The 26281-nt window shown below is 32.8% G+C and overlaps 1 protein-coding gene across 4 annotated transcripts in view; it reads right to left on the bottom strand.

Moving 5' to 3' along the window:
* The window catches only part of LOC6576994 (disintegrin and metalloproteinase domain-containing protein 10), a 148985-nt gene that overhangs the window by 39260 nt on the left and 83444 nt on the right, over positions 1–26281 (bottom strand). For all 4 annotated transcript variants that reach the window (XM_032729093.2, XM_032729092.2, XM_032729090.2 and 1 more), the window contains exons 4-5: positions 4746–4942; positions 4163–4685 (exon numbers count right to left, since the gene is read on the bottom strand). In XM_032729093.2, the coding sequence (XP_032584984.1) occupies positions 4163–4685; positions 4746–4942 (720 nt within the window). The remainder of the gene's footprint in view (positions 1–4162; positions 4686–4745; positions 4943–26281) is intronic.

Here is a 26281-nt window from a genome sequence, read left to right as displayed (position 1 = left end):
TTCATATAAAAGCTTAAGCATATTTTGCAGTTGAATTAGGTTAAATTGGTTTTTCTTTCATATTCTTTGAATACACATAGCAGCAGCAATATTGATAGTTGTTTATTCCATAGCAACAATTGGGTATTAATCGAATATTATCAAGGTTTGCACCTGCTTATCGACTTCAACTCAATTATGCAATAATAATCTCATCTCAATCTCATATACCAAGCTATATATTATTGTATTTTTTCAATTATAAAGTCGAACAAGATTTTAAAATCAAGAATGAGACTATATTTTTCCCATGATGAATTTTATATCTTATATACTTTGTATCAATTCTTCTTAAAGTTGATATTTCATAATATTTGCATTGAACTTTAAATAGAATATAGAATATTTTATATTATATTGTATATACATTTTCATATTTTAAAATAATAATTTTTCCCTACATGATTCTTTATTCTCTCTAATTATGTGTCTCAAGTTGGGATATCTAGCTCGACGCTGCACATAGGGTAACTATGCAGCGATCAGTTGCAACTGCAGCCACCCTAGCTGATTTTTTGTTCCTCTTCCTTCGCCTTCTTCTTCATACTTTGTTGCGTGCGTGCCTGGCGAGAGTAGCTAATAAAGTTGGACAGTTTAAGACGCTGGCTGAATGGCTGGGCAGCAATTAAGCCATAAAAGGCACTAAAAACTGGGTGAGTTACTGTTGACTTCTCTCGTGGAGCTGTTGGGGGCACAAAAAGTTGTGCTTTCTGTCAGTATGTGTGTGTGTGTCTGTGTTGATGTTGGTGTTGGTGTCAACAAGTGAAGCATGGCAACAGCGCACTTTGCTCTAATCGAACTTTATGTCCTGCTCTTTGGTTCCAAGTTCCACGAACTTTTTACGCACTTCGGTTTACTTAAGTTAACTTCTGCCAGTATATATATATATATATTTTTTTTTTTTTTTTTTTTTGTAACCAAAAGTTTTTTATTTTGGGTAATAAATTAGAAAGCTTTAAAGTGAAACCCCTTAAAAGTAGTAAAAAAGTTACAAAGTGCAGACAATGCAAGTTTATTTGGCGAAATTATTTATTGTTTGATTTCTATTCGCCTGGCGAAACTAAATAAATCCCAACTAATTGGAAGTTTTGTCAGCAAACAATTTCCACAATTTATAGTTCTGTTTCAGCAAACCAATTTTAATTGCATTCGCTAGAATTAATTACTTTTACAAATCAATTCACAAAGTATAATTTTATTTTTTGCTACACTTTATTAACGAACAAACTTGTTGCCAAATTTTTCTTAATTAAAAATCTATTAGAAGTGCAAAAAAACGATATATAAAATAATAATAAAATTTGTTTTTCATTTTGCCATCTGCAATAATAATACGTCTAGGCGCTGTTGCCAAACTTCACAATTACCAATAATTACAATAATTTCAATATCCACTGCAATCATGAACTATTGCCAGACTTCACTTAATAGATATATTAAATTTTCAATTTGCAAAAACAAAATATAAATTTAATATATACCATGCATAAGTTGCCAAGTAGAGAATAAATTGTTAGCTATAGGCACTTTATCGATATATTGATATCATTAAATGCTCAATTCAAATATTATTCAAAAATTGCCTAAATTATTTAGTATAATTACCATTTTAATAAGCATCATTAAATTTTATTACACTTCAGCTGACACTGTTGCCACACTCGACTTGCCGTTAGTTAAGTGGACATGCATACACACATACACTCACACTGACACCCGCACACATTTTGCCCCGCAGGCCAGTTAATATTATTAATTCAATATATCAATTGAAATGACAAGACTTTTAATTAGGCTGATTTATGCCAAGCATTTTGAAACATTTTGACACAACACTCAAAGCTCGTGTCTAATCCTAAACACACAAAATATGCTAGTCGAAACAACAATAGCAGTTAAACGAAACTAATTAAATGTAGCACAGACATATATATATATATATATATATATATAGGGAGAGAGAGAGAGAGAGAGATGGATAGATAGAGACATATATAAGTGAGCTAAACAATCAGCCAGAATCAGTGTAAAGTGCATCAATCAAATGCAACAGACGGCAACAGCGAACAAACTATTTGGAAGCCAGCTGAAATGTAAGTGGCTTTTGTGTGAGCTCATTAAAATGATTACACTCAACTGCACACACTCACGCCCACACGCCCACATGGCACGCCCCTAAAATTAGACACGAACACACAGCTTAACAAAATACGCGACAAAAGTTGTCTATTGTTGTTGTTTCATCTGCCTGTCTGTCTATGAAATGGCATGCAACACTTTTTTTGCCACAATTCCCCTGCGAGCATTAGGGGTATTCCCCGCATGCTACAAATGTTTAGTTATGCATTAGATTTGTTGTTTTTGTTATTTGTTTTTTTTTTTTTTTTATGTATTTCTATTTTATTTTTTTACATTGCCGGCAGCACTTTTGTTGCAGCCGTTTTTTCTTTCTTTTTTTCATGGCTTACACAACAAGCTACAACAATAACAAACAAACAACAGAAATGTTGTTGCATGCACAATGAACACACATATGTGGCAGCTAGTTTCATTGCCATTGTCATTGTTGTGACGGCGAACTGCGACTGTGACTCAGATGTGCCACAGTTCTGCTGTCGACTTGCATTGCGAAGGAATGAAGCGAATTGCAATGTTTGTGCAAGAATTTTTCTTTTCCCCTTTTGCATTGTTCGAGCGAAGAAAATTGTATGCAGCATTGTTGCCGAACTTCCTATTACATATTTAAAACTGTATACATATGTACCATATATTTCTTTGCATGTCTATGTTTAAATGGGTATAGGTAGCAGCGCAACATTCAAGGATTTATGCGGTGCTCACATAAAGGTGAAAAATTTGAAGCAAATTTGAAGCATTGCATCGGGAATGTTTTGCATCGGGAATGTTTCATTACAACGTAGGCTGCTTAAATGTAAATACAATCCTATTGAGTCTATGTCTGTAAAATGCAAGATGCTCAAATTTAAAGTTCTTACGCTGTTGCCAAATTTCTTTTGAGCTAAATCACTTCAATCAATTCAATTTGGCTTATGTCGCTCAATTTGGGTTCAATAAACAGGTAGCATAATATAGTAGTAAGAATTATATAATATATATATGTGGTGATACCAAACTTCTGATTGGGTTTTAAAACTAATACACCTTAGCCAATATATTATCGGCTGGATATATAATCTATCTCAAAAGCTTCTAAAATCGAAATACTGATTTCAATAGCTACCTTTCGCACTTTTAAGCACAATTTGTGTAATGTTACCAAGCTTCAGTTGAGCTATAATAATATAATATTATTTTAGAAACTTGACTACGTTTACCCCTAGCAACATTCATATCAATAGAAAAACATAATCAGGCTCTAGCTAGGCAATAGTAACATTGTCTATAAATATTATTTAATGCATTACGGCATTAATAATAAAAAGCCCTGTAAAGCCTTCATTGTTACGATATATCCTAATGCATATATATATTTTTGTACGATAAGATTTAAGTTGTGCTTAATCTTTTGATAAAATACTTTTTAAAGCTTTAATTGTTTTTGGATAAAATTTATGCTATACTTTATCTTTTCATTCTATTAAATATGCAAAGAGCCCAAAACTCTATCGATTCAGCCACACCTTAACTCGTTAGTACAGTTAGTTTAATGCACATTTGTTGAAGGCTATTAAGCCACTGTTGCCAAACTTCATCCCTCAAAGCTGTGCGACAAAAATGTAAGCTACATAACGCTGTTTATACGACCCAAAAACTCTGGAACAATTTTTGTTTGGCTTTGACAAGTTGAGACCGCGAACACGTTGGGACCAAGAAAATTATTAGCAAACACTTGGGGGGAATGGACACTGCTCAGCTGTCATAAAAGCCGAACAGAAATGTTATCAAACATATTTTCAAGGTCGATGCGGGAGTTAGTGGGGACACAGAAGGAGAGAGAGAGAGAGAGAGAGAGAGAGAAAAACGATGGCATAGCATATAAATCATATGACAAAGTTTTGAGCTGACTCCCCGTCGCCCCCCCTCCCTTTTTCTTTGCCAACCCTCGTGTCTGTGCACTTCCGTAATAACGGTGAACATTTTTCACTTTTCTTATTTGACTTACCTTCGCGCACATTCTCGTAGGCATCCTCAACATGCGACTCCTTATAGATAATGGAGTGGAAATCAAGTTCATCCTCGTTTCTCTTTGCAGTTGCTGCTGCTGCTGGTGTTGTTGTTGTTGTTGTTGCTTCTGACTGTTTGGTGTTGTTTTCGGTTGGATACATTGGGAATGTGTTTGCTGTTGTTGTTTCATCAATTTGATTCATAAACTTTTCTCTCTTATTATCAATGGCAGTTTTAGTCAGATTGGACTCCGTTGTTGTTGGAGCTAATGTAGTTGCGGTGGTCTTTGTCGTCGGCATCGACGTCGACGTCGTCGTTGACGCTGACGCTGACGTTGTCCGATTTGTGGGAAAATAATGTTTGGCATGTTCAACATAATAGGCATCACGTTCCGTTATAATTTTACCCTCGAATACCCCATTGTGTATGGAACCAAATACATAACTATTACGATCCCCTATCACATCGCCCTCATAGATATGATCCGTTGAGACATCAATGGGGCCGTTGTTATCATAAAACTGAAAAATATTATATTAGATACACGAATGATATTTTGATAGGGCCTCTGTAATACTCACGTCTAACTTATCACTAAATGTATTTAAATCACGTTTTAATCTAAGATGGAAATCCTTTCCATGTGCTGCAAATTTTATATATACAAAATGATCTTTGGTCACCGATCGACGTGCTCTATTGTGACTAGCTCTAACGTGCTCATGATCATAGTTAAGTGTTTCATAGTGGGATATGTATTCGTTGAGACGTTGATGACCTGTAAAGAGTTAAGAAACATTTGTAATTAGTACAAGAATTTTTATTTTAATATATACTATATATGTATAGTAGTAGGTTGAATATAATAGGAATATATGGTGCAATAAATTACATTTAAAAAAAATATAGTTTTTAATTTTAAGCCCTTTTTTCTAAATATATAAATAAACCATTTTCTTTATATTTATACCCTATTTTTGTAAATTTTTCTTTAAATCTCCTAAAAAAAAAATAAAAATAAAAAAAATTAATAAAAAAAAATATATTTATATATGTTGATTAATCTTAAAAAAAAAAAAAAAAAAAAAAAAAAAATAACTAAAGATGATTTATGAAAAACTATTCTTCTTATATATTTTCATGTGACGACAGAAATGTTAATTGTTTTCAATTAGAATTGCATGAACTACATATATATATATATATATATATATATATATATCAATTTATCATCAATTTCATGTTTTATAATGATAGATAGTGACAGCTGTCATTTCATTTTAATACACCCACTGCTAACTTACTTCAGACATAACTAGCTTTACATAACCCTCCGTCCCACTTGTCGTATCCGTAACGCAGACACTTTTCTTCATTTTTTAACTGCTATTGTACAATTCTTGATTGCTTTACAAGCAGTAAAGGTATTAGTCAACCAATCAGTATTTTATATGCTTTCAAGAGATTCCCACAAACACACACACAGACAAATATAATATATATATATGGATGTGTATAAGACATAACAGTCCATTAGGCAATCGGGCACGCCCACACTTAAGCCAAAGGGAACTGGCAACAACCAACAGGCGGTAAGCAAAATGTGCACGAGTAATGCATTTATGAGTGTGTGTGTGTGTGAGTAAGTGTGTGCCTGTGCGTGCGTGTGCGTGTGTGTGCGTATGTGTATTAAGTGTGTTTGTAAATGCATTAAAAATGTTGCACAAGCTGTTGGCAAAGCAGATATGTACGTCGTGCGTGTGTGTGTGTGTGTGTGTGCGTGTGCCTCTGTGTGTATTTCGTTTCGTTTGCGTTGGGTGCTGCCATTTCTGGTTTGGTTTTCAGTCCATCTGCCAAAATAAATATGTGTTTGTGCCAGGGACAAGCTCCACTTTGGCACTTTTACACTTGCACTTCAAGTTCGACAGGCCACGCCCACCCAGCCAGAAGCGCCCACTAGACGAGTGAATATTGGGCGACAGCGGAAAGTAACTGCAACTGCAAAAGTAAATTGCATTATAAGAAAATGCATTGCATATACACAGGCGAACGCTGAAGTGCTGAGGCCAGGGCCGGCACACAGTTGCTTTCAGGCCCATTTCACAGCCGGCCATTAAATGCTATGAAACGTTAAAAGTATTAAGCACATCAACATCACGAAACAGCAGCTCAAATGGCACTGATTGTTGTCGTAGTTGTTGTTGTTGCTGTTGTTGTTGTGGGCATTTCAGACGATTGTCGTTGGTTTGTTGCAATTTCCACTGCGTTTGTCATGTATTTTTAAATTGTTGCTGCACACAAGGGGAGACGAAATTTGGGGCGGGGAGCAGCGACAGAGAATTGAGGGATTGGGTGAATAGAGAATGGGAATTCGAGGATTGGCTGGCACAGCATCCAACGAGAACGTTGTATTTCAATTTCCGGCCTTCAATTAATTTGAAATTGCGGCTAGCCGATTTGAGTTGGGATTGTGCAATCGGAATTGGGTTTACGCCAAGATTTACGTACGTTGAAATGTGCCTGATTGCTATGCGATACTTATAGGCATGTCATATACGTGCTACGCATACACAGGCATACACTTGGAAAGAGCGTAATGGGAAATGTTCTGGTGCTAGTTTGATTATTAGCTTCATAAGCAATTTGAAATTGTCGAGAGTTTGAGAGGATACGAGTTTGTCAAAGTTATCGATAAATAATGAATAAAGTGTTTTGCAAGATGAAAAAGTATATGAAAAGTATATCAGCATCGACATGAAATTAATCAGTTATTACGTATTTTTCGAAGAGAAAAGTAACTTTTTTTATATTTAATATAAGGTTACAGTTATCAATATGACGTACATGATGCATATTAAGAAGCTATAAGCATTATGAGAGACTGTAAAAAGGCTTCAAAAAAAAAAAAAAAAAAAAAAAAAAAATATATATATATATATATATTAAAATTAAATTAGTATAAAAATTAATTTAAATAAAATTATCCACTTGAAAATATTTTTAAAAATCAGTTATCGATAATACATATAAATTAATATTAAGAAATTTTACTAAAATAATTTAATTATTTATTCAAAATTTAATATAACTATCTCTAAATACATAAATTTATTTGTATAATATATATATTTTTATAATTTAAATAAATAAACTTATTTATATATTTTTTTTAAATGATTTATTTTTAGCGCTAATTTTACACTGAATAAGCTCCTTCTTTAATATATGCAAAATCTCGATAGACATTTCGTAGATAAGATTACTTTAAGCTTACTATTCCTTAATCCCTACATCAAAAGCTGCTTAAATTGAATTCGATTTTATGCCTTTGAAGATGGCTCAAATGTAATTAATTGCTAACAAATGATATTAAAACGATTTTGTTTTAATTAATACTTTGTTGCTTTATTTCGAAAGCCACGAAAACCACAAATTCACTGAAAATGCCAGCCAAAATCGTTGCAGAAATAGTTCAGAGAACGTCGAGTCGAGTGCCGAGAGCCTAATCCAAATGCCGCAAATATTTGTTAGCAAATTTAACAGACCTCATCGACTGGGGCGATGAAGAGCCAAGAACCACATCAAATTATTGGCAAGGATTAGCAGAAGTAAATACAAATGAAAAATTGACACAAGTCGACAGCTAGGGAAAACTTCACTGCAGCAACAGCAACAGTATTAACAACAACAACAACAACCACTAGAACAACAATTTGCTTATCTGGTCAAAAAGTTTGGGAATATTCAGAGTAAACTAAGAGCCAGAGCTGAGAGCCCAGAGCCCAGAGCTCAGAGCCCGAAGGTTAATTGCGTTCAAAAAACCACAAAAATCGATAGGAAAATGAGAATAAAGTCAGAATAGCTGCGGTCAAAACACAGATACAAATTGTACACAAATGCAGACACATTTACAGATACATATACAATCGTCTATACAATTTGAAATACATGTCGAAAGAGAGACAGAGAGAGAAAGAAAACTGACAGGGAGAATGGCAAATATGCATTTGCTATCACTGAGGAATTTTAATTACTTAAAATGCGCCAAAATCATGAAAAATACGCAAAAAAAAAAGTTAAATTGCGAGAAGGGGTTGGTGTTGGGGGTGGGGATGACGTTTATGGGGATGGGTACTCAAAATGAATGCCAACGAAATGGAAGATGATTCCCTCGGTGGAACAAAAAAGAGAAATAATTTTAAGCAAACAGAAAATTGTTTTTAAGTGGGGAAGATATAGATAGGGATAGAGAGGTAATTAAACAGAATGTTTAAGCAAAGCCTGGAACTACATATATATTTGTGATTGGTATACCAAGTAAAGATGAATAACGTTACAAAATCATGCTTATTTGAACTTTAACATATTAAACACAGAGTTTATAAAGTTGTTATGTCTTTAATGTATATAATTATTCCCATAGTTTATATATTTAAGAAAATTTGAAAATATAAAAAGAATAACTAATAATTGAATTAAATTTTTGATTTGTAATTTGTAAATTTTCATGTTTACAAAATTATTTTAAATTATATTGTACACAAATTAATTTTTTTAAAAATTAATTATATATACGATATATATTTTTATTTACTTATTTTTATTTATTTATTTTTTTTTTTTTAATTTACGATATTTTGAAATTTGTAATATATAAATATTAAATATATTATTTCATTTTTTTTCTTTTAGTATTTTAATAAATATTCATTTTGAGAACATAAGAAACAATTTTAATTTGACTATAAGAAATATATACATATGTGTATATTCTTGTCCATCCAAATATAAGACATAAATAACGATTTTGAAACCAATTTAATATAATATAAATTATAGCTGAGCCTCAATCCAACGTAAAAAGTTCGAAATATCGCAGTCTGTGCCACAATGGAAACCATTTATCAAACAAACTTTGAAGCTGGCCCAAATATACATTATATATATACCCATATATATATTTATATATATATATATATACATTATATATATCTTATCACAGCTGCTCTTTGGGGCTAGCCTGTTGCCTAGTTCTTTGTTGTCCCATTTTTTTTTTCCTGTTTTTGGCTAGCAGCTGCACATTTGGCCCACATAAGAAACGAGCTGAAAACGACTTTCGCTATTAGCTGCTGCGAGTGCAAAAAATGAGAAAAAAAAAAAATCAGTGAAGATGAGAGAAGAAAAAATTGCACATGGCAAAGCGTTTGACCAACATTGGAGCCAAGCAAATGAAAACCAGCTACAAATAGCCATGGCCCGGCAATCGCCCGACTTTAACGGCAAACAACTTTTCTTTTTTCCTTATCATGTCTCTGCAGTCTCTCTCTTTCGCTTTCATTTGCTGTTAGTTCGCTTTAGTCATCGATAGCAGAGAAAAACTATTGGGAAAAACCAGTTTGGCAGAGATCTCGATGAGCAAACGCCTTCAATTCTCATCGGCTCTTTTTGGCACTCAAATTAGCTGCTGGGGGCGCCGACTACTGCGCTCAGTTGATTGAAAAATGTTCAATCAGCTGCCACAGCCATTCCCAAAGAAACACACATACACATATAGAGCTTGTTCTTGGGCCTGAGGCGGAAGTGCGTTACTAATACTATGGTAGTCATTAGACGTAGCCTAAAGTATAGAATACTCTAGAAATATAAGCACTAAGACTTTTTGAATTAGCAGTTTTGTTGGGCTGCAAATAATACAATTTGGGAAAAAATCATGAATATTTAGTATTTATTTCAGAAGAATTTAGTGAATAAAAACTCAATTTTAATAAATATTTATGGTATTGTATTAATACATAGAGCCTACAAAATGATGTTGATAAACAAAATATTATTAATATATATAAAGCCTAAAATATATTGTTGGTTACAAAATAAAGGTTTAATTCATACAAATTCAATTAATAATTTAAATTATTAATAATCAATAATAATAATAAATAAATAAAGCATTTCAACAATTAAAATTTTTAAACATTACTATTTGTATTAAACAAACAGTTATTATTACACCTAAATAAAACAAAAATAATTTAATTAAAAGGGAAAAACTTTATTCAATATAATTTTTGCAATCTTGAAAGTTATGACAAGAACAACAAACAAACATTTTGTTAAATAATGTACAAGCACGGCTGATGTCATTTTGGCTGCTGCATCAATCTAATGGCGGCTCATTGAAATTCCATTAAGCCGCAATTCTTGATGCCCCGAACGATCCAACATTGGGTTCGCTGTCTGTCAAAACGAGCATTTAATGCGTTCGAATTTTGACCGCTGTTTTGCGCTTAAACATTTTTCGCTGTACGCGCGTGTTTGTGTGTGTATTTGTGTCATATGCAGAGGAGAATTCACAATTTTCTGAACATCGACTTGCTTGCTCGCATACTAAAATGATGATTCAATTTGGTTGCAGTAGCTCGCACAAAATGGGCTCAAATGCGCTCAACTTGAATATTTTAAGCTTTGGGTCAGCGTTTTGGGTGGTTATATGCTCATTTTGATTGATAGGCTTAAGGCTGTCAGTATATGTATGTATGTGTGTCTCGGTATGTGTCTAACAGAACGTATGCTTGTGTGCGACTGTGTGTGCAATCTCGTTAAGCTGATTTCACTTTGAGCGCTGCCTGCTTTGCAGCTGCACTTTTCCAGTACGCCACGTTTTAGATAAGACTTGCCTCCTCCTGCTGCTCCTGCTCCTCCTGCACCACTTCTTTGTCCTTCTCCTACGCGCCCTACTCGCCCTACTCAGCCTCACTCTGACATCAGAAAATCATCATTCCAGCATCCGACATTGCATTGAGTCTCAGTTTTTGCTTGGCCTTTTTACAGTCTGAAGTTGGATGATGGATGATGTGGGCATTGGGCTCTGCTGCGTTGTCCTGCCTTTTTGGCAATTTAAAACTGTTTTTCTCTTTGCTTGTTTGTTTGTGGTATATCAATTTTTGATGTGTTTCTAATATGCTTACGGCCTTTAGAAGTTATGAGAGGCTTTTATGTTGTTTTCTAAATACTCAATCAAGTATTTAAAAATAGTTTTCATGGATTTTATTGGAAATATTGAAGAATTTTAATTAACTCAAAGCAGAACAGTTCGAACAACTATTTCTATTTATGATATTTAATAAAGTTGAGTTTTGCAAGAACTTAAATTAAAAGTTTTTGTGCAAACAATTTTCTTCTATATTATATTACGAATTTTCCAGTCAGCTCAACTAGACAGGCCCCTAACGTAAATACAACAGGAGAGTTTCATACGCAGTTTGTGAACTTTACAGTTAGAATGAGGGACAAAGAGAAGGAGAGAGGGAGAGAGGGAGAGAGAGAAAGAGAGTGAGTGAGAAAGTGCGATTGTGTACGGTGGATTGACCGCAGCCGCAGCCGCAGCAAAGTCGTCAGCGTTTCTGTAGCGCTGGAAAAACCGCACGAAAGCTTGTCAAATAAAATCTAAGAAAAATGCAATAAATCACGTTCCACTGCAATCATTTCATCAGCGTCAAAAGTTTAAATAAAAATAACAAAACAAAACTTAGCTCAATAACAAACGATGCTGTAAAAAAAAAATCCATCTTAAATTGAAATTAAACAAAAATAAAATTTATTTTTATTTGCCAACAATTTGAAGAAGCTTTAAAACGTTTTAGCAATCGTACAATTTCGTGTTATGTTTTCATTTCCATTTCCATTTCCATTTTCTCTTTCCAAATTTCCATTTTCATTAAAAATAATTTCGCTAGCATTTGGCTTATAATTTGCTTTCCATCTGTTTTCGTTTTTTTCCCGTTTCCGTTTTCCTCAGCCATTTCAATTGCGGTTTATTTTTGATTTCGTTTCGACTTAACTTTTTCCTGCTGCTGCTTTTCCTGTTGCTCTTTCCAAAGAAGTAGATGGAAAATGAAAACACATCCAATCAGTTGAAAATGTTGCTTCAAGTTCAGAATTTCGTGCAATGAAAATGAATCAATTGATTTCTACGTTTTTCTTTTGCATTCTTATATTTATTTTCCATTTTTTTTTTTTTTTTTTTTAGCTCTTTCAGTCGATTTACATGTAAATTGATGGAGCTGCCAACCTTACGCACGCGCCCAATAATTGAAGTACATTTCGAGAAGACTCTCCAGAGTGGACTAAAGAAGCGAATTGAATTGGAAGGAAAACTTTTAAATAAATAAAGGGTACTCAGTCGGTGATTTATGACGAGGCGCCATTTTGTAAGAAATTAATAAACTTCAAACTGCTGAGAGAGAGAAAAAGAAAAGAGTGGGACAGGACGAGAGTTTCCCATCAAAATCACATCATTCGATTTAAAATTCCATGTTATCTCTATCCTATGTCCCATCGTTCGTATATTTATTTCATTTATGCCATAAATTATAATAAATATGAATTAGTGTACCTATTCAACATCATTCCACTTTCAGTGTTAGTTGATACCTGTTGTCAAAATTACATTTCACAGCACATGTTGTGAGAACAACATAATGTTCCTTGTTCACCTGGATTTTCAATTTTTAATGTGTCCTTTGCCGTAAACTGGCAAATTGCGTGCAGGTAAAAATTGGATGTTGACATTGTTTGCACTTCAGCGTAAGCTGCATACAATCTATAAGTTCACAAGCACAACAGCAACAACAACAACAAGAGGTAAGCGAATCAAGGTGCGATGCGGGTGTTTCCCTCTGTAAGGAGCATAATTTGAAAAACCTTCTTAAAGAGCATGCAAATTGCAAAGTCAGCAAGGACCGAAATATGTAAGCAACTGACAAAAGACTTATATATACTGAAAGCAGACACACACACTTGTATTTTTTTAATACATATATATATATTTGTTGTATGTAAATGTTTCATTCCACTTTCACAGCAATGTGCTTTCGAGCTACTTGCACTGATTTAACTTTTATTTTCGCTTTTTGTGCATAATTTCTGTCTCATTTCTGCACACACTCTATCTCTATCTCTCTCTCTGCCTCTCGCTCTCTTTGTCTCTTCCGGGCAAAGCGTATTAAGTCTTTAGCTTAAAGGCAACAGCAACAATACAAGCAACACAAACAAACAGCCTGCTGTTATAGCAGCAATTACAACAGCAAAGCTTTGCATATACACAGCCACACGCACTCACACATGTGTATATATGCATGGACATATGTATATGTATATAAATATATATACTCGTGTACACAAAGCCATAGACAAAGACACATTAGCAGCTGCTGCTGCTTCTACTGTGGGCGTATAGCCAACACGACTCAACTCAGCTCAGCCTGGCCGTGGGATAACCCCAAACTAATGCTACATCAAGCTGCCTCTCACATGTGCCTCTCCGTATGTGTGTGTGCGCTTTGAAGACAGGGTTTCGCTGCTTTTAGCTGCCCAATTTGTACGCAGCTTAAATATAAAATCCAACGGCAAATGCCTAAGCTCTGCTGCACAGCTGCCGTGCTTCTGCCACTCTATATACATAGGATATGTAGGATCCATACTCCACGTCTGCGACGTGTAGTTCACTTGGCCGAAAACCTTTAAGGCGCCATATTAGCCAAGTTAATTAATTGTTAACTTGTTGTGCAAAAGTTTGTTCAGTTGGGAAGTAAACAAGTTGCGAACAAAAACAAATGACAAAGAAACAACATTTTAAGCCAAAACAAAACTATATAGAATAAAAAAAAAACATATTTTATCTTAAGTAATAAAGGAAAATGTTTTACAATTAATAAATATATGGTCACTTAATTATTTATTATATCAAGTTAACTTTCAGTTTTTTTCTGCTTACTTCCATGAAAAATATTATTCAATATTTGCAGGTGATCAATATAGTTTTAATATATTGTTATATTTATTGATTTCTTTATTTATTATTTCTTAATTTCTATTATTTATTTATTTGTATTATTATTTATTAAGGTCATATACTTAAAAGAGTAATTTAAATATGTGATCCTACTTAGTTTTTTTTTTTTTTTTTAATTTTTTTAAGTCTATCATTTTTTTTATATTACTCAAATCGTTCATATAATTTATTTAATTTACAAATTAATGACGTTAAAATCGTTATATATATTTAAATATATGTGTATATATTTTAGTTATACGACATTTATATCTTTTTTGTTGATCATTTTTTAATTTTAATTATTTTCATGCCCATAGATATTTATGCTTGCCACTCTATGAGATTTATTGATATCATTTGTAATTTCTGATTTCTTTATTAATTGGTGGACGTAATTAAAAGTATGCTTACATATATTTATACATATAAGCAAAATATATGTACATGTGTATTTGTTTACCTTTTTGTCATTTTGAATAAATTAACTGTAAATAAATGGTGAATGAAAATGATTTTCACAACTCAATTACAGCAATTTTCGCCGCCAGACAAAAAGAGAAGCGAACGAACAAACAACAAAGCACAATTTTCAGCTGCCGTGCAAAGTAAATCAGCTTAAATGAAAATCAAAATGAAAAACAACAAAGGGATTAAAGCCATATGTAGGCAAGAAGGTATAAAAAACAACTACAACAAAAACGGGAAAAAGACCAAAAATAAATAACGAAAAAAGCAAAGAGAATATGAAAGAACACGACTGCTAGATACTTAGCCGGACTACAAATTTGGTAAAAAAAAATATATATATATATATATATACAGTAGATTCCCGATAATTCGAAATGGCAAGGGGATAAGTTTTTTTTTTCGATTTACACAGAAACTCAATTATCGAGAATTTATGAGAACGAAATTCTTTCAGGGTGATCGAATTATTTCGATTGAACGCGACTTTCGATTTAGCGGGGTACAGATTATCGAGTGTTGACTGTATATATATATATATATATATATATATATATATATATATATATATATATATATATATATATATATATATATATATATATATATAAATTATAATAATAATTTATTTGCTTTTTTAGGAAGTATTTATTTTCAATTTTGTTTCTTTAATGATTTTTTAAACTAATTTATATTATTTTATTTTAATTAGTTCTTATTATATTTTATTGTACTTTATTATTAATATTATTACTATCTAATTTTATTACTTTAAGTAGTATTATCTTATAATAATACTAAAAAATTATATAATTATATTATTAAATGAATGAATGAATATAAATGAATTTTTTACTATATATTTAATGCATTTAATGCAACATTTAAATATTATTATTAATTATTAAATATTCAAAATTCATTTATAATTTTATATTTATATATAATACGAAAAATATTAAAGTATTTTTTATAAAGAGAGTTGCAAACAAATAAATTTATTAAATATTTCTATATAATATTTTAATATGTATTAAAATAAATCCTAACACTTCCTTTAGTCCCCCCATATGTAATATCCTCTACCAATACTCCTCTTTTCTTTTTAAGTCTTTTGCCAGTATTTTATTTCACTGCATTGTAGTTTTTATAATCGCCGCATTCGCATTAAAGCTGAAAAGTACTTGTACAGCAAGTCTGTAAGCCTTTTTGGATTTTTAGATGTGTGTGTGAACGTATGTGTCTCTGTGTGTGTATGTATGTGCCTGTCTGTGCGCGTCCTGTTTGTGTGCTTGTCAGCCAACATATTTCTAGTATTTATGGCAGCTGATGAGGGGCCGTTAGACCGCACGCCCAACCCAAACAGTGTTTAAGACTTGTTTATGCTTCTTGTTTTGGGCTGCCGCTGTTTTAGGCCAAAAATTCATTTCGATAATGTGTTTTTCAGGGCTCTCAACTGACTGCCAGCCGCATATTTTTCCTTCTTCGGTCTTATTCTTTTTTCTGCCTTTTCTGTTTACCACATGTAGAAATTTGTGATAACAAAATTAGATGTCAGCATCAAAAACTTTGCCAAAGTGCATGAGAAGTAAAAAGAAAAATATATATATATATATGTATATACATATATATTTATATATATGACAGCGGCACAATGAGCAGAGCAATCAGCGGATTATGCGGCGTATGCGTAATGAGTAATGAGTGCTGGGTATCGAAGCGTATGCGTTATATTTCGCTGGCAGCCAACAGCATTACATCACGTATACGCGAGCGAAACATTTAAAAGCATTTTTCGGTTAACGCCGAGCTTAGTTAATAAGCCGCTCAAGTGTTGCCTGACTAAGTGTGTAAAATTTTGAAAATTGGGTTGCCTGATGGAGTGGCACGAGATTTTGATGGGGTTCCCGGTGGTTGGTTGGTTTGGTTTGTAGGCGTGGCACATTGCGGGCCAACATGCAAATTAGACGGGGAGCCTGTGCACCAGCCTGTGCTGGGGCTTTATAGCTGCCTAGCTGGCTGGCTGGCTGACTGACTGGCTGGCTGGCTGGTTGAGAGCATTTAGCCATTAGGCGCTCTGCCTGTCAATTTGCATAAACATGACTGAAATGCTGCCAACTTGCTTCAATTTACTTATTAACAACTGACACGACCCACACAAGCTTACATAATATTCCATTAGAAAAGAAAAAATAATAAGATAAATAAAGCGCTGTGATAAAACTGGAGGTTAAACGAGGCACGTCTCAGTTAAGTCAACGCTCAAATATTATATTGGAAATAAATTTAATATAAATTTAAAATAAATTCAATTGAAGATATTATATAGTTGAACTGGTAAGAGATTAGCTAAGAAATATATTCGACAAAATACTTTCCTATTCTTTTATTATCATTATTTTTAGTAAATGTATTTATTTAAACTAAATTATCTTTTTGATTATTATTTTGGATATTTAAAAAAAAGTGTACAATAATATTTTTTAATTTACTTTGATTAGGTTACTTAATTACTTTTATTTTATTTTTTGGTAACAAAATCTGGGCTTGAAAAATTAAAAACGTAAATAAATAAATAATATAAAATTATAAATATTGGTAAACAAAAATTTACATAAATATTTTATTGAATGAACATCATGTTGGATTTATTTCTATATAATATTAACTATGTAAAAAGTTGTAAAAAATTAATATTTGTGAATAATTTCTGAAAGAATTTTCTGCATCAAATAAAAAAAAAGTGCAAGTGGGAAAATTAGTCTAATTAAAATATTTTATAAAAGAAAAATTATAATTATTTTTGATCAAGATTACAAGATTTGTATCTAGCATTTTCATTTTAAAGATGCAAATTAAATAAATTCAACGAGCACCAAATCTTTAAGATATTTTATAAGAAAATTACTAAAATAAATGATAAAAGGTTATGGATAAAATCAAATTTTTCTTAGAAATTGAAATTTAGTAAACCTAAGAAATAAATAAAAGATTCTTAGATAAAGAAAACGTAATTAAAGTCAATTTCAGTGTCAACGAACTTTTAAGTAAATGAAAGCAGCTTATAGCATTGCAGTCTAAATCGATGAACACATACTTACATATATACACACGTACACACACTCACACACGTCATGGGCCATTAGTCTGTGTTAGCCCTTAATAGCCAATTGACTTGAAAACCAACAAATTGCAGTCTTAACGCAGACTGCAATACAGTGTTAGCTCGTTCGCTTCGGTCACAAATAATTACCATATTAAATTCGCACAGAGCTGAGCGGAAAAACTTTGTCCAGCATTGACGGCACAAAATAATCAAGACAAAATTGACCAACTCGAAAAAAGAGAGGAGAAGAGAAAGAAGAAAAAGAAGTTGAAGCCGAAATAGACAAACTCGAAAGCTGCATATCGAGAGATAACGCCACAGGGGCAGACAAGAGACAACGCCAAAAGGGGAACTCGAGTCGAAGGCATAAACCAGCCAATAATCTGACAGAACTAAACTTGAAGCTCGAAACCGAAATTGGTTTGCTCGCAAGCAGGGAAAACTATAGGCGAGCTGCAGGCGAGAGTTGGCTGCCTGGCTGCCTGGCTGGCGACAAAGCCGTTTCAAAATAAGTAAAGGCGACACAGGACGGACGGACAGACAAATGGTTAGCAAGCGTGGGCACAGGCAATAGAAAAGTTTTTTGCCTTGTAATGCATTACAAGCAATTTCACTTCGAAGAGCCACACAACAGACAGAGACAGAGCTGCTCAACTTGGGGCGGCTAAAAACTTAAGTTTAAAGCAATGCGAGGAGTCAACGCCACATCTATCAGCAGGGCGAACTAGATATATCTATATACATATGTCTATATGAATGTGTGTGTATTACAATAAACTAAAACTAAGTAAACACATAGAGAGTATAGCGAACAAGAACGCTAAACTGGGTCAGCAGCGACAGGAGTGGAAGGAGGAGGAAGGTTTGCCATGTTATTGTTTAGCCAATTGCAATTGTTAAGCATTTTTGATCGGGTTGCGGGGTAGTTAGCTCTTTCACTGTCTGTCAGTCACCGCCCTCTCCAACTCTCTCTCTCTCTTGTTGGACTTCACATGTTTATTAAATTGAATTTATGTTGTGCTTTGTATGCAAGCGACGTTTCGGCTAACCAAATGACAAGCACCAAAAACCCAAACAGCCACCCACAACTGAAATCCCCAACGCCAACGCCCACCCCAATCCCCAACTCCACTCACAACTTCAACTCGCAGCAGTTAACATAGCATGGCATGGCATGAAATGAGAATGAAAATGGCGACTGTTGCAGTACGCTACGTGGTTTCACTGTGTGTGTGTGAATTTCGTTTTAAGTGCGTATTTGGTTTGTCAACGCTTTGTCCTTTTTACCCCAACTGCTGTTAGCTTCACAGCCAGCGTATTATTCTGCTTATTGACCGAGATTTTTCAATTTGCATGCATATGAACAACAGTTGTTACCCGAAAAAAAAAAAAAAAACCAATGAAAACGAGCAGAAATGTTACATAAATGGCATACAATGGCAGGCACAGATTTCATTCCAAATGTCAAGCTTACTAATTGTTTCGCCCCACTTTGCAATGTTAGACAGTTAACAGTAACAGACTTTCATTAAAAGTTTGCCGTTCTTTTATGTGAGCATATACATATATTACAGAAATGCTAATTCAAAATGATATATAATACTTATGTTCTGAATTATATGAGATTTGAAAAATTATAAACAATATACAACAATTGTGTTTTTAATTATATTTTTCAACAAGGAATTCAGGGCGAAATGCTTTTGTTAAACCCGTAAACTTACAAAGCATGTCTAAGGGAATAAAACATACGTATGTATATTCAGACATATATTATTAAATATATGCTAACTGCACATTCCCTACTAAAATACTGCTGTTATCTAAACAATTTACAACTTTATTCAACGGGTTTTATCTAGACTTCATCTTAAGTTCTTAAGAAAATTTTAAGGCTATATTTATTTTTAGTTCAGCCAAAAATTAAATATTATTAATAGAGTATAATGTTCCAATTAGCCAGATATTATTTTCAAGTAATATAAATATTAAATGTGCAAAAATTAAATAGCCAAGATATGCAGCTGTTGTTTTTTCTGCACAAAATTACTTTTATTTGCATATATTAAAAATATTAAGCTGTTCATCCACATGATAACCGAGCCAATGCATTTACAAATATATTAGTTCCATTTGCAAATAACAATAAAATGAAACATTAATTTTTTAATAGCTAATCGCATTCTCGACATTTTCTTGAATAATACACTATTGAGCTGCTAAATAGACAATTGATAAGAAAAACATTAATTTCCAAAACAGTAATTTTCCAATATTTAATTCATGTATTGCCAATAAGCTTGAGATGACAGCGTAATATAATAAATGTCATGTGCAAAAACAAAAGCAAAATGAATATAAAACCAAGACCAATCGAAGAACGTATTGTGCAAGCAGCCAAATGGCATTTAAAACAAATCCCATCAAATGGCTTAAGACGACTATCAGCAGGGACTAGAGCTAAGGAATTTGCTAAGACGCCCTTAGCTGATCAAATGCAAAATTACACAAACACAAACAAACACACACAGAGGCAGAGTGCCTAAGAGTTATATGTATTTGCGGAAATCTCAAGCAAATAAACGGAAATAACATTGCATTGCATTTCATTTAGCAGAAATTTAAGGAATTTATCTAACAAGTAATTGACACGGTCTGAGACAGCAGCAGCAAGAGAGAAGAATGAGAAGAAGAAAAAAACAAATTGCCTGAAAATAGTTGGAAGGCGACAACAAATTGCACTTGCGATGCCAGCTGTGAAAATAGCAAATGCAAATATGATAAGGACAACAAGTATAAACATATATATATTTCCATGTGAGAATGCTGAAAATGCCAAAAGCTTAAATTGCAATTAACAGCAGCGTTTAGCAAATCTAGTACGAACTACAGAATATTTGATATTATCATACGTACTGCATTCTCGCTTGGTATTTATATAATTTGACCAGGCTGCAGGCTATGGCCTGGCTATGTTATGCGTGTTATCCTGGCATATCTCTAATCAATATTTAATGAATTTCTGCCTGCTGGAAAGCAATCAAAAATTATTAGACATAATCAACAGAGCAGCAGCTGGCTGACTTGGCTGGCTTAGCTGACTCTCGGGCCTGGCCCAAACACGTTACAAATTAGTGTTGAGATATTTGCGTCTCCATTCACAAGTTGAAATTAATTACATTTTTCCTGTCTTATGACGTTTGCAAATTGTAAATTGAAATGAATTGCATATCTAAATAAATTACATTCACAAACTGTTATTACATTTAAGCATTTGACATGACTTATGTGCAAATTGTCTTCTCACACACCACACACACATTTTCGTCTCTGCAGCAGAAGTATTCTTTCAATGAAATAATTCAATTATTTGACAAAGTCTCTGACGTGCATCAACTCGAGTGCACACTCAAACATTTCAACTTGCAACTTAATTAGATTAATTTCGCATTTTGGCTAAAATCTAAATTCAGAAATTTCAAATAAATTCAAATGCTCTTTTGATTTTTATTGCACTTTTTATCAAGCGTCTTTAGGATACTAATTGATGTTGCTTTTTGTTACTAAGGAAATAAATATTGAATTAAACTGTAATTAAATTACATCACAGTGCTTTTTGTATATATTTTGAATAAATGATTATATTTCTATTTACAAATAATGTATACCTTTCTATAAAATTTATTTTAATTTAATGATTAAAATTTTATTCTTATTTGAAATAATAAATTTCATTTTTGCAAATTATTAAAATGTATACATTTTTTGAAGATAAACTAAAAGTAAAAAAAAAAATAAAGTAAAAAAAAAATATATATTATTTACTATTTTTATTTTTATTTATTTATTTATTTTTTTAAGATATGTTATTTTTATTTATTTATTTTTTCTTAAGATATGTTATTTTTCTTTTATTTTTCAATATCTTTTTTTCAACATTCTTTTATTTTTATTCATATTCATATTATTTCACCTATTCTTTGTATTTCATAAATTACTTATTTACAGAAATTTTACTCAAATTTCATAAATATCTTACTCTGTTATAGGTATATATATTATTATTATATTTAATATATATTTTTTTTTTATTATTTTCTGCAATATTTATTAATAAAGTTAGTATATAAACAAATTCAATTATAATCTATTGAACCAAACTATATATAAATATATTATTTATTGTATTTTTCATATAAATTTATTTAAATGTATGTGCTAATATGTATATTTATCTAACTACATACATACATTATCTTATATATTCTTATTGTATTTTATTTTTGTTCCCACTGTATGAAAAACTTATTCCTTCAGCTTTATAGGGCTGCGCTGAGTTTCCGTTTTGAAAATTGCTATCGCTCTTTAATATGAGACCACAATGTTTTCTTAAGCACCTCAGGCAAATCGTAAAATGCTGCAAACAAAGTCATCATAAAAAACACATTCAATCGAAATGATTATGTGGCTGCGGCGCCCACTTGACCTGTCCTTGCGCCTGGCCGAAAGAAGGCCACAGACAAATGCATGCACATACGCACAGACATACACACACACGCAGACAGAGGCCGGCTTGCGTGGCGTATGAGCAATTTTCGTGCGTCAGGATTAGCACATCATCAGCGGCAAATGGCGTCTGCTCGAATGCGGCTAAACGAAAAATTTCTATTTATGCAAAAATATATTTGGCCAGACTTAGACCCCGAAAGGACCTTTAACCTTTTTGCTTGCCTTTTTGGAGATTTTTTTTTTTTTCGTATTTAAATGCGGGTCAGTAGTTGGGCAAGCAAATCGGAAGGGAGGATGCATAGAGCATAGTAAAGAGGCGCAAGAGGAGCAAGTAAAAATAATCATAAATTGTTAGCAAAATACACGCCTCTTTTTCTGTCCCTCTCTCTCCCTCTTTACCATAGATACACGGGGACACGCCCCAAGGCAGACGCTCGCCCAATCTCCAGGCCGTCGTTTAAAGCCACTTTAACCCTTTAGAGCCGAAGCGTGCGATTTGGGTTTCTGGTTCTGCTTCTGCTGTTGGTTTTCGGTTCTGGTTTTGGTTCAGTTTTTTTTTTTTTTTTGGCTGGCAACCATGCACTTTGTTTATTTGCTGGCTAAACAAACCGCAGCGGGACATGAATGGGCGTTGGGGCGCGTCTGCATGTGGGTTAAACAGACACAGTTAGCGACCACATATACATACAAAAAGCAAACACACACCCAAATACCCACTTCAGAACTGTAAGTTAACTTATGGATTATGGGCGTGACTCGTGCAAAATGTTGAGATAACAGAAAAACAAAACATTTGCCTACATCTGGGCGTCAGAAACAACGGCATCTACTAAAAGACCCGCAAGCAACATACTAAATGGTATTAGCATACAAGTATGTTGTGATTGCCTTTATGTGTATGCATATGTGTGTGAAAATATGTGCGGCTTTTGCGGTTAAGGGCAGCTGCTTTTTATCCCAAAATACACAATTTGATAGATTCATTTAAAAATATAAAAACAAATAAATTTACATACAAATTAAATTAAATTTTTAAAATATTTTAAAATTTTGGATAATGGATAAGTCAACATTAATTTTAATAAATAACTGTTAAATAAGGAAATATATTTATTATTAATAATAACAATAAAAACTATTTTATGGGAGGTAAATATAATAAAAAATATTCAAAAAGAAAATGTTATCTGCAGGTAATTGATGTCATAAAATTTGAATGTAATAAATAATATTATAAAAATATGCATAATAATCTATTTATATATATAATTTCATATTGTCGATATTTTTTATTATTTATTAAGTTACAATACCAGACCGAAGAATATTAATATTACATATTATTTCAACTGATTTTCTATATTTATAGAAAGGAAATCGATTAGAAAAATATAATATATAAAACATCGATTTTTAATTTAAAAAATACTCAAATACTTGTAAAACAAATTAAAGCCGGATTAAGAATATACTTATTAAAAAGATAAGCCGTTCTTTATTCCAAAATATCATAAATAAACATGAAATATTCATTATCATAAAATAATCATTACGCTACAGTATATATACTTTTTGCACCACTTCAAAAATATTATTCATTTCGGTTGAATATCCTTACACAAAGAATAACAACACTTCGTTGAAAATCTAAATATTGAATCTTTAATCATTGCGGACAATCGACCCTAATGCTTAATGAATTTTTGCCGCTCTCCGTTTTACAGCTGGCCGGCCCCAAAAATAACTCAATCAATATTTCAATTTGCCAACAAAAAGAGGACGGCGGGAATAAAAGGAAATGGGGAAAAAATGGGAAAGTTCTGCAGCCAAATGCTAACTAGTCAAGCAATTAGTGCTGGTTACGTTACATTTTTAGGGTGGATCCCGTGTCCATAATTGTTACGCTTCGGCCACATCCGGCACGCCCCCGCGCCACTACCGAAACTACTCAATGCCCAATTACTGCCACACCAGTTATCCTTTCTCTCGCCCTCTGTCTCTATCTCACTCAGTCTCTCAGTCTCTCTCTTTCTCTGTCTGCCTGTGGGTATCTATCTGCTAAAGTCCATTCATTGTCTAGTAGGATATTCCACAGCCATAAAGAGTAGCCCAGCAGCCACGCAGCTCTGTCCATTCGATTGCAGCTCCATTGATTACGGAAATAGCGTAACGCTGAAATCAAACTAATCAGCTGAATGATTGGCGTTTCGCCCAGCATCGAACGTTGACAGCTCGCGCACAATGCTCCACATTGATCGACTGCCCCCCCTTATCGAACTCAACTCAAACAGGCGCAAATGAAAATTGTCCCTTTAAAAAAAAAATACCCTAAAGCTACTTGGGTATTTTAGTGCTGTGTAAGTGTATGTAACTGTATGACATATACTCAATTAAAAATAAGTATATATGCATTCTAGTCCATTTGTCCTCTCATCTATATATTCATAAATTATGAATTCCTAAGTCTTTTAAAAGCTGGCTTTAGCAACAGTTCCTTCCAGGTTATCTAAAAACAAGATTGTCTATTTATTGTACAAATCTGACTGCTAATGAAATTTTTTTTTATCCACAAACTAATTTCCAGGAAAAATAAATAATAATAAAATAAAATATAATCACTCTGGTTTGCCAAGCTAAATGAGATGTTTAATAAAGAATTGAAAACGGAATAAAACAGAGTCAAATATTTGGAAAAAAAAATGTATACGACAAATATAATAATATAGAGAATATTCATCATTTATTTAATTTTTATCTAAAAAGATCTCCAACTGTTATCAATACACTAAGAAATCGGTGTTCCTTAATAGTAAATAATATAATATATTATAATGAATCTTACATAATTATAATGAAAAAATGAGATCAAAGTAAATTTGAATAATATAATATTTTAAAGCATTCATTTCATGCTTTCAGTTAATAAATTGAACCCAATTATATAGTAAAATCTTGAGCTTTCCATTTTAATAGATATGTACTAGTCGAGCCCCGCACCACAAACCACTTTTATATTGCGCCGCTCGCTGAGCTTTTCATTCAACTTTGCTACCTTTTCTTTTATACGACAGCTCTTCTATTCCTTCTCCTTCTCTCTCTTCCTATTTCTTTCTCTCCCTATGCTCTCCTATGTTAAGTTTCTTTTGTATGCCGTGCTGTTAACGAGTTTTTCTCACTGTGCCCGGGCGGCTCATTAAATGTGTGTAAAACGTCCCTTCTCTGACTTTTTCTTTTATTTTTTCATTTTTTTTTTTTCGTTAGCCTCTCGTCTACTCAACTCACTGGTCGACATTTAAATTACTTTATAGCTGCCTTCATTTAGTTTATAATACGCCGATTTGCTTGGGCACTTTTTAACTGCATTTTGTTTTTATATTTATTTTTTGTTGTTTCTGTTTGTTTTTTGCTATTTTCCTTTATAGGCTCAAAACATTTTGCTTGGGCACTTTTAATTTGTCGCAATTTGTAGTTGCTTGACGTTAATTATGCGCCATGTTGCTTCAGGTTTCTTCTTCTTTCCGCTGCAACATTAACAACTTGAATTTGCAATTTCAAAGAAACAGCAAAGCGAATAAATTTGTAAACATTTTACTTAATGTATAAATTGTACATATCGTTATTATAAGGTCTCAAAGTCCTTAATATTGAGCCGCGTTTAAGAAGACACTCAGTCTCTATCATTAAAGAGCATATATGGAGAGTGTTAGTAAAACTCCTTTTCCTTCTATTCAATCAAAATTCGAATCAGTTAATTATCACGTTTCGATAGTCAATTTCGTCTAATGCGCAAACAATAATTAATTACGAATATATTGTTCCAACTGATGCTAAGCATTTGTACAAGCAAATTGAATGGATTATTGTCCAAAATATATACACATATGTATATATGTTTATATGTATATATATACTGATACACCTCACTGTTCAAGCATGCATCTAATGAACTTCAGAATCAGGCACATCAAAATCGATGCAGACCCCAGACAATGGCAGAGGCTCAAGTAACAAAAGCTTTTGGGCACCTCAACATCATCATGATGTTTGTTAATTATAATATACCGTTACACAGTTAGATAGTAAGATTGTTGTCTAGTTAGTTAGTTGCCAGGCAGGCAGTCAGTCAAGCAAATGCTTGAGGTAAACATGCTGCATGTTTACTATCCTTATTGCTTATTAATACCATAGATAGATAGATAGATAGA

Source organism: Drosophila mojavensis, unplaced genomic scaffold, assembly GCF_018153725.1.
Source record: "Drosophila mojavensis isolate 15081-1352.22 unplaced genomic scaffold, ASM1815372v1 contig_36, whole genome shotgun sequence".
In the NCBI taxonomy this organism is placed as follows: Eukaryota; Metazoa; Arthropoda; class Insecta; order Diptera; family Drosophilidae; genus Drosophila; species Drosophila mojavensis.
This window is presented reverse-complemented; position numbering and strand designations above follow the sequence as displayed.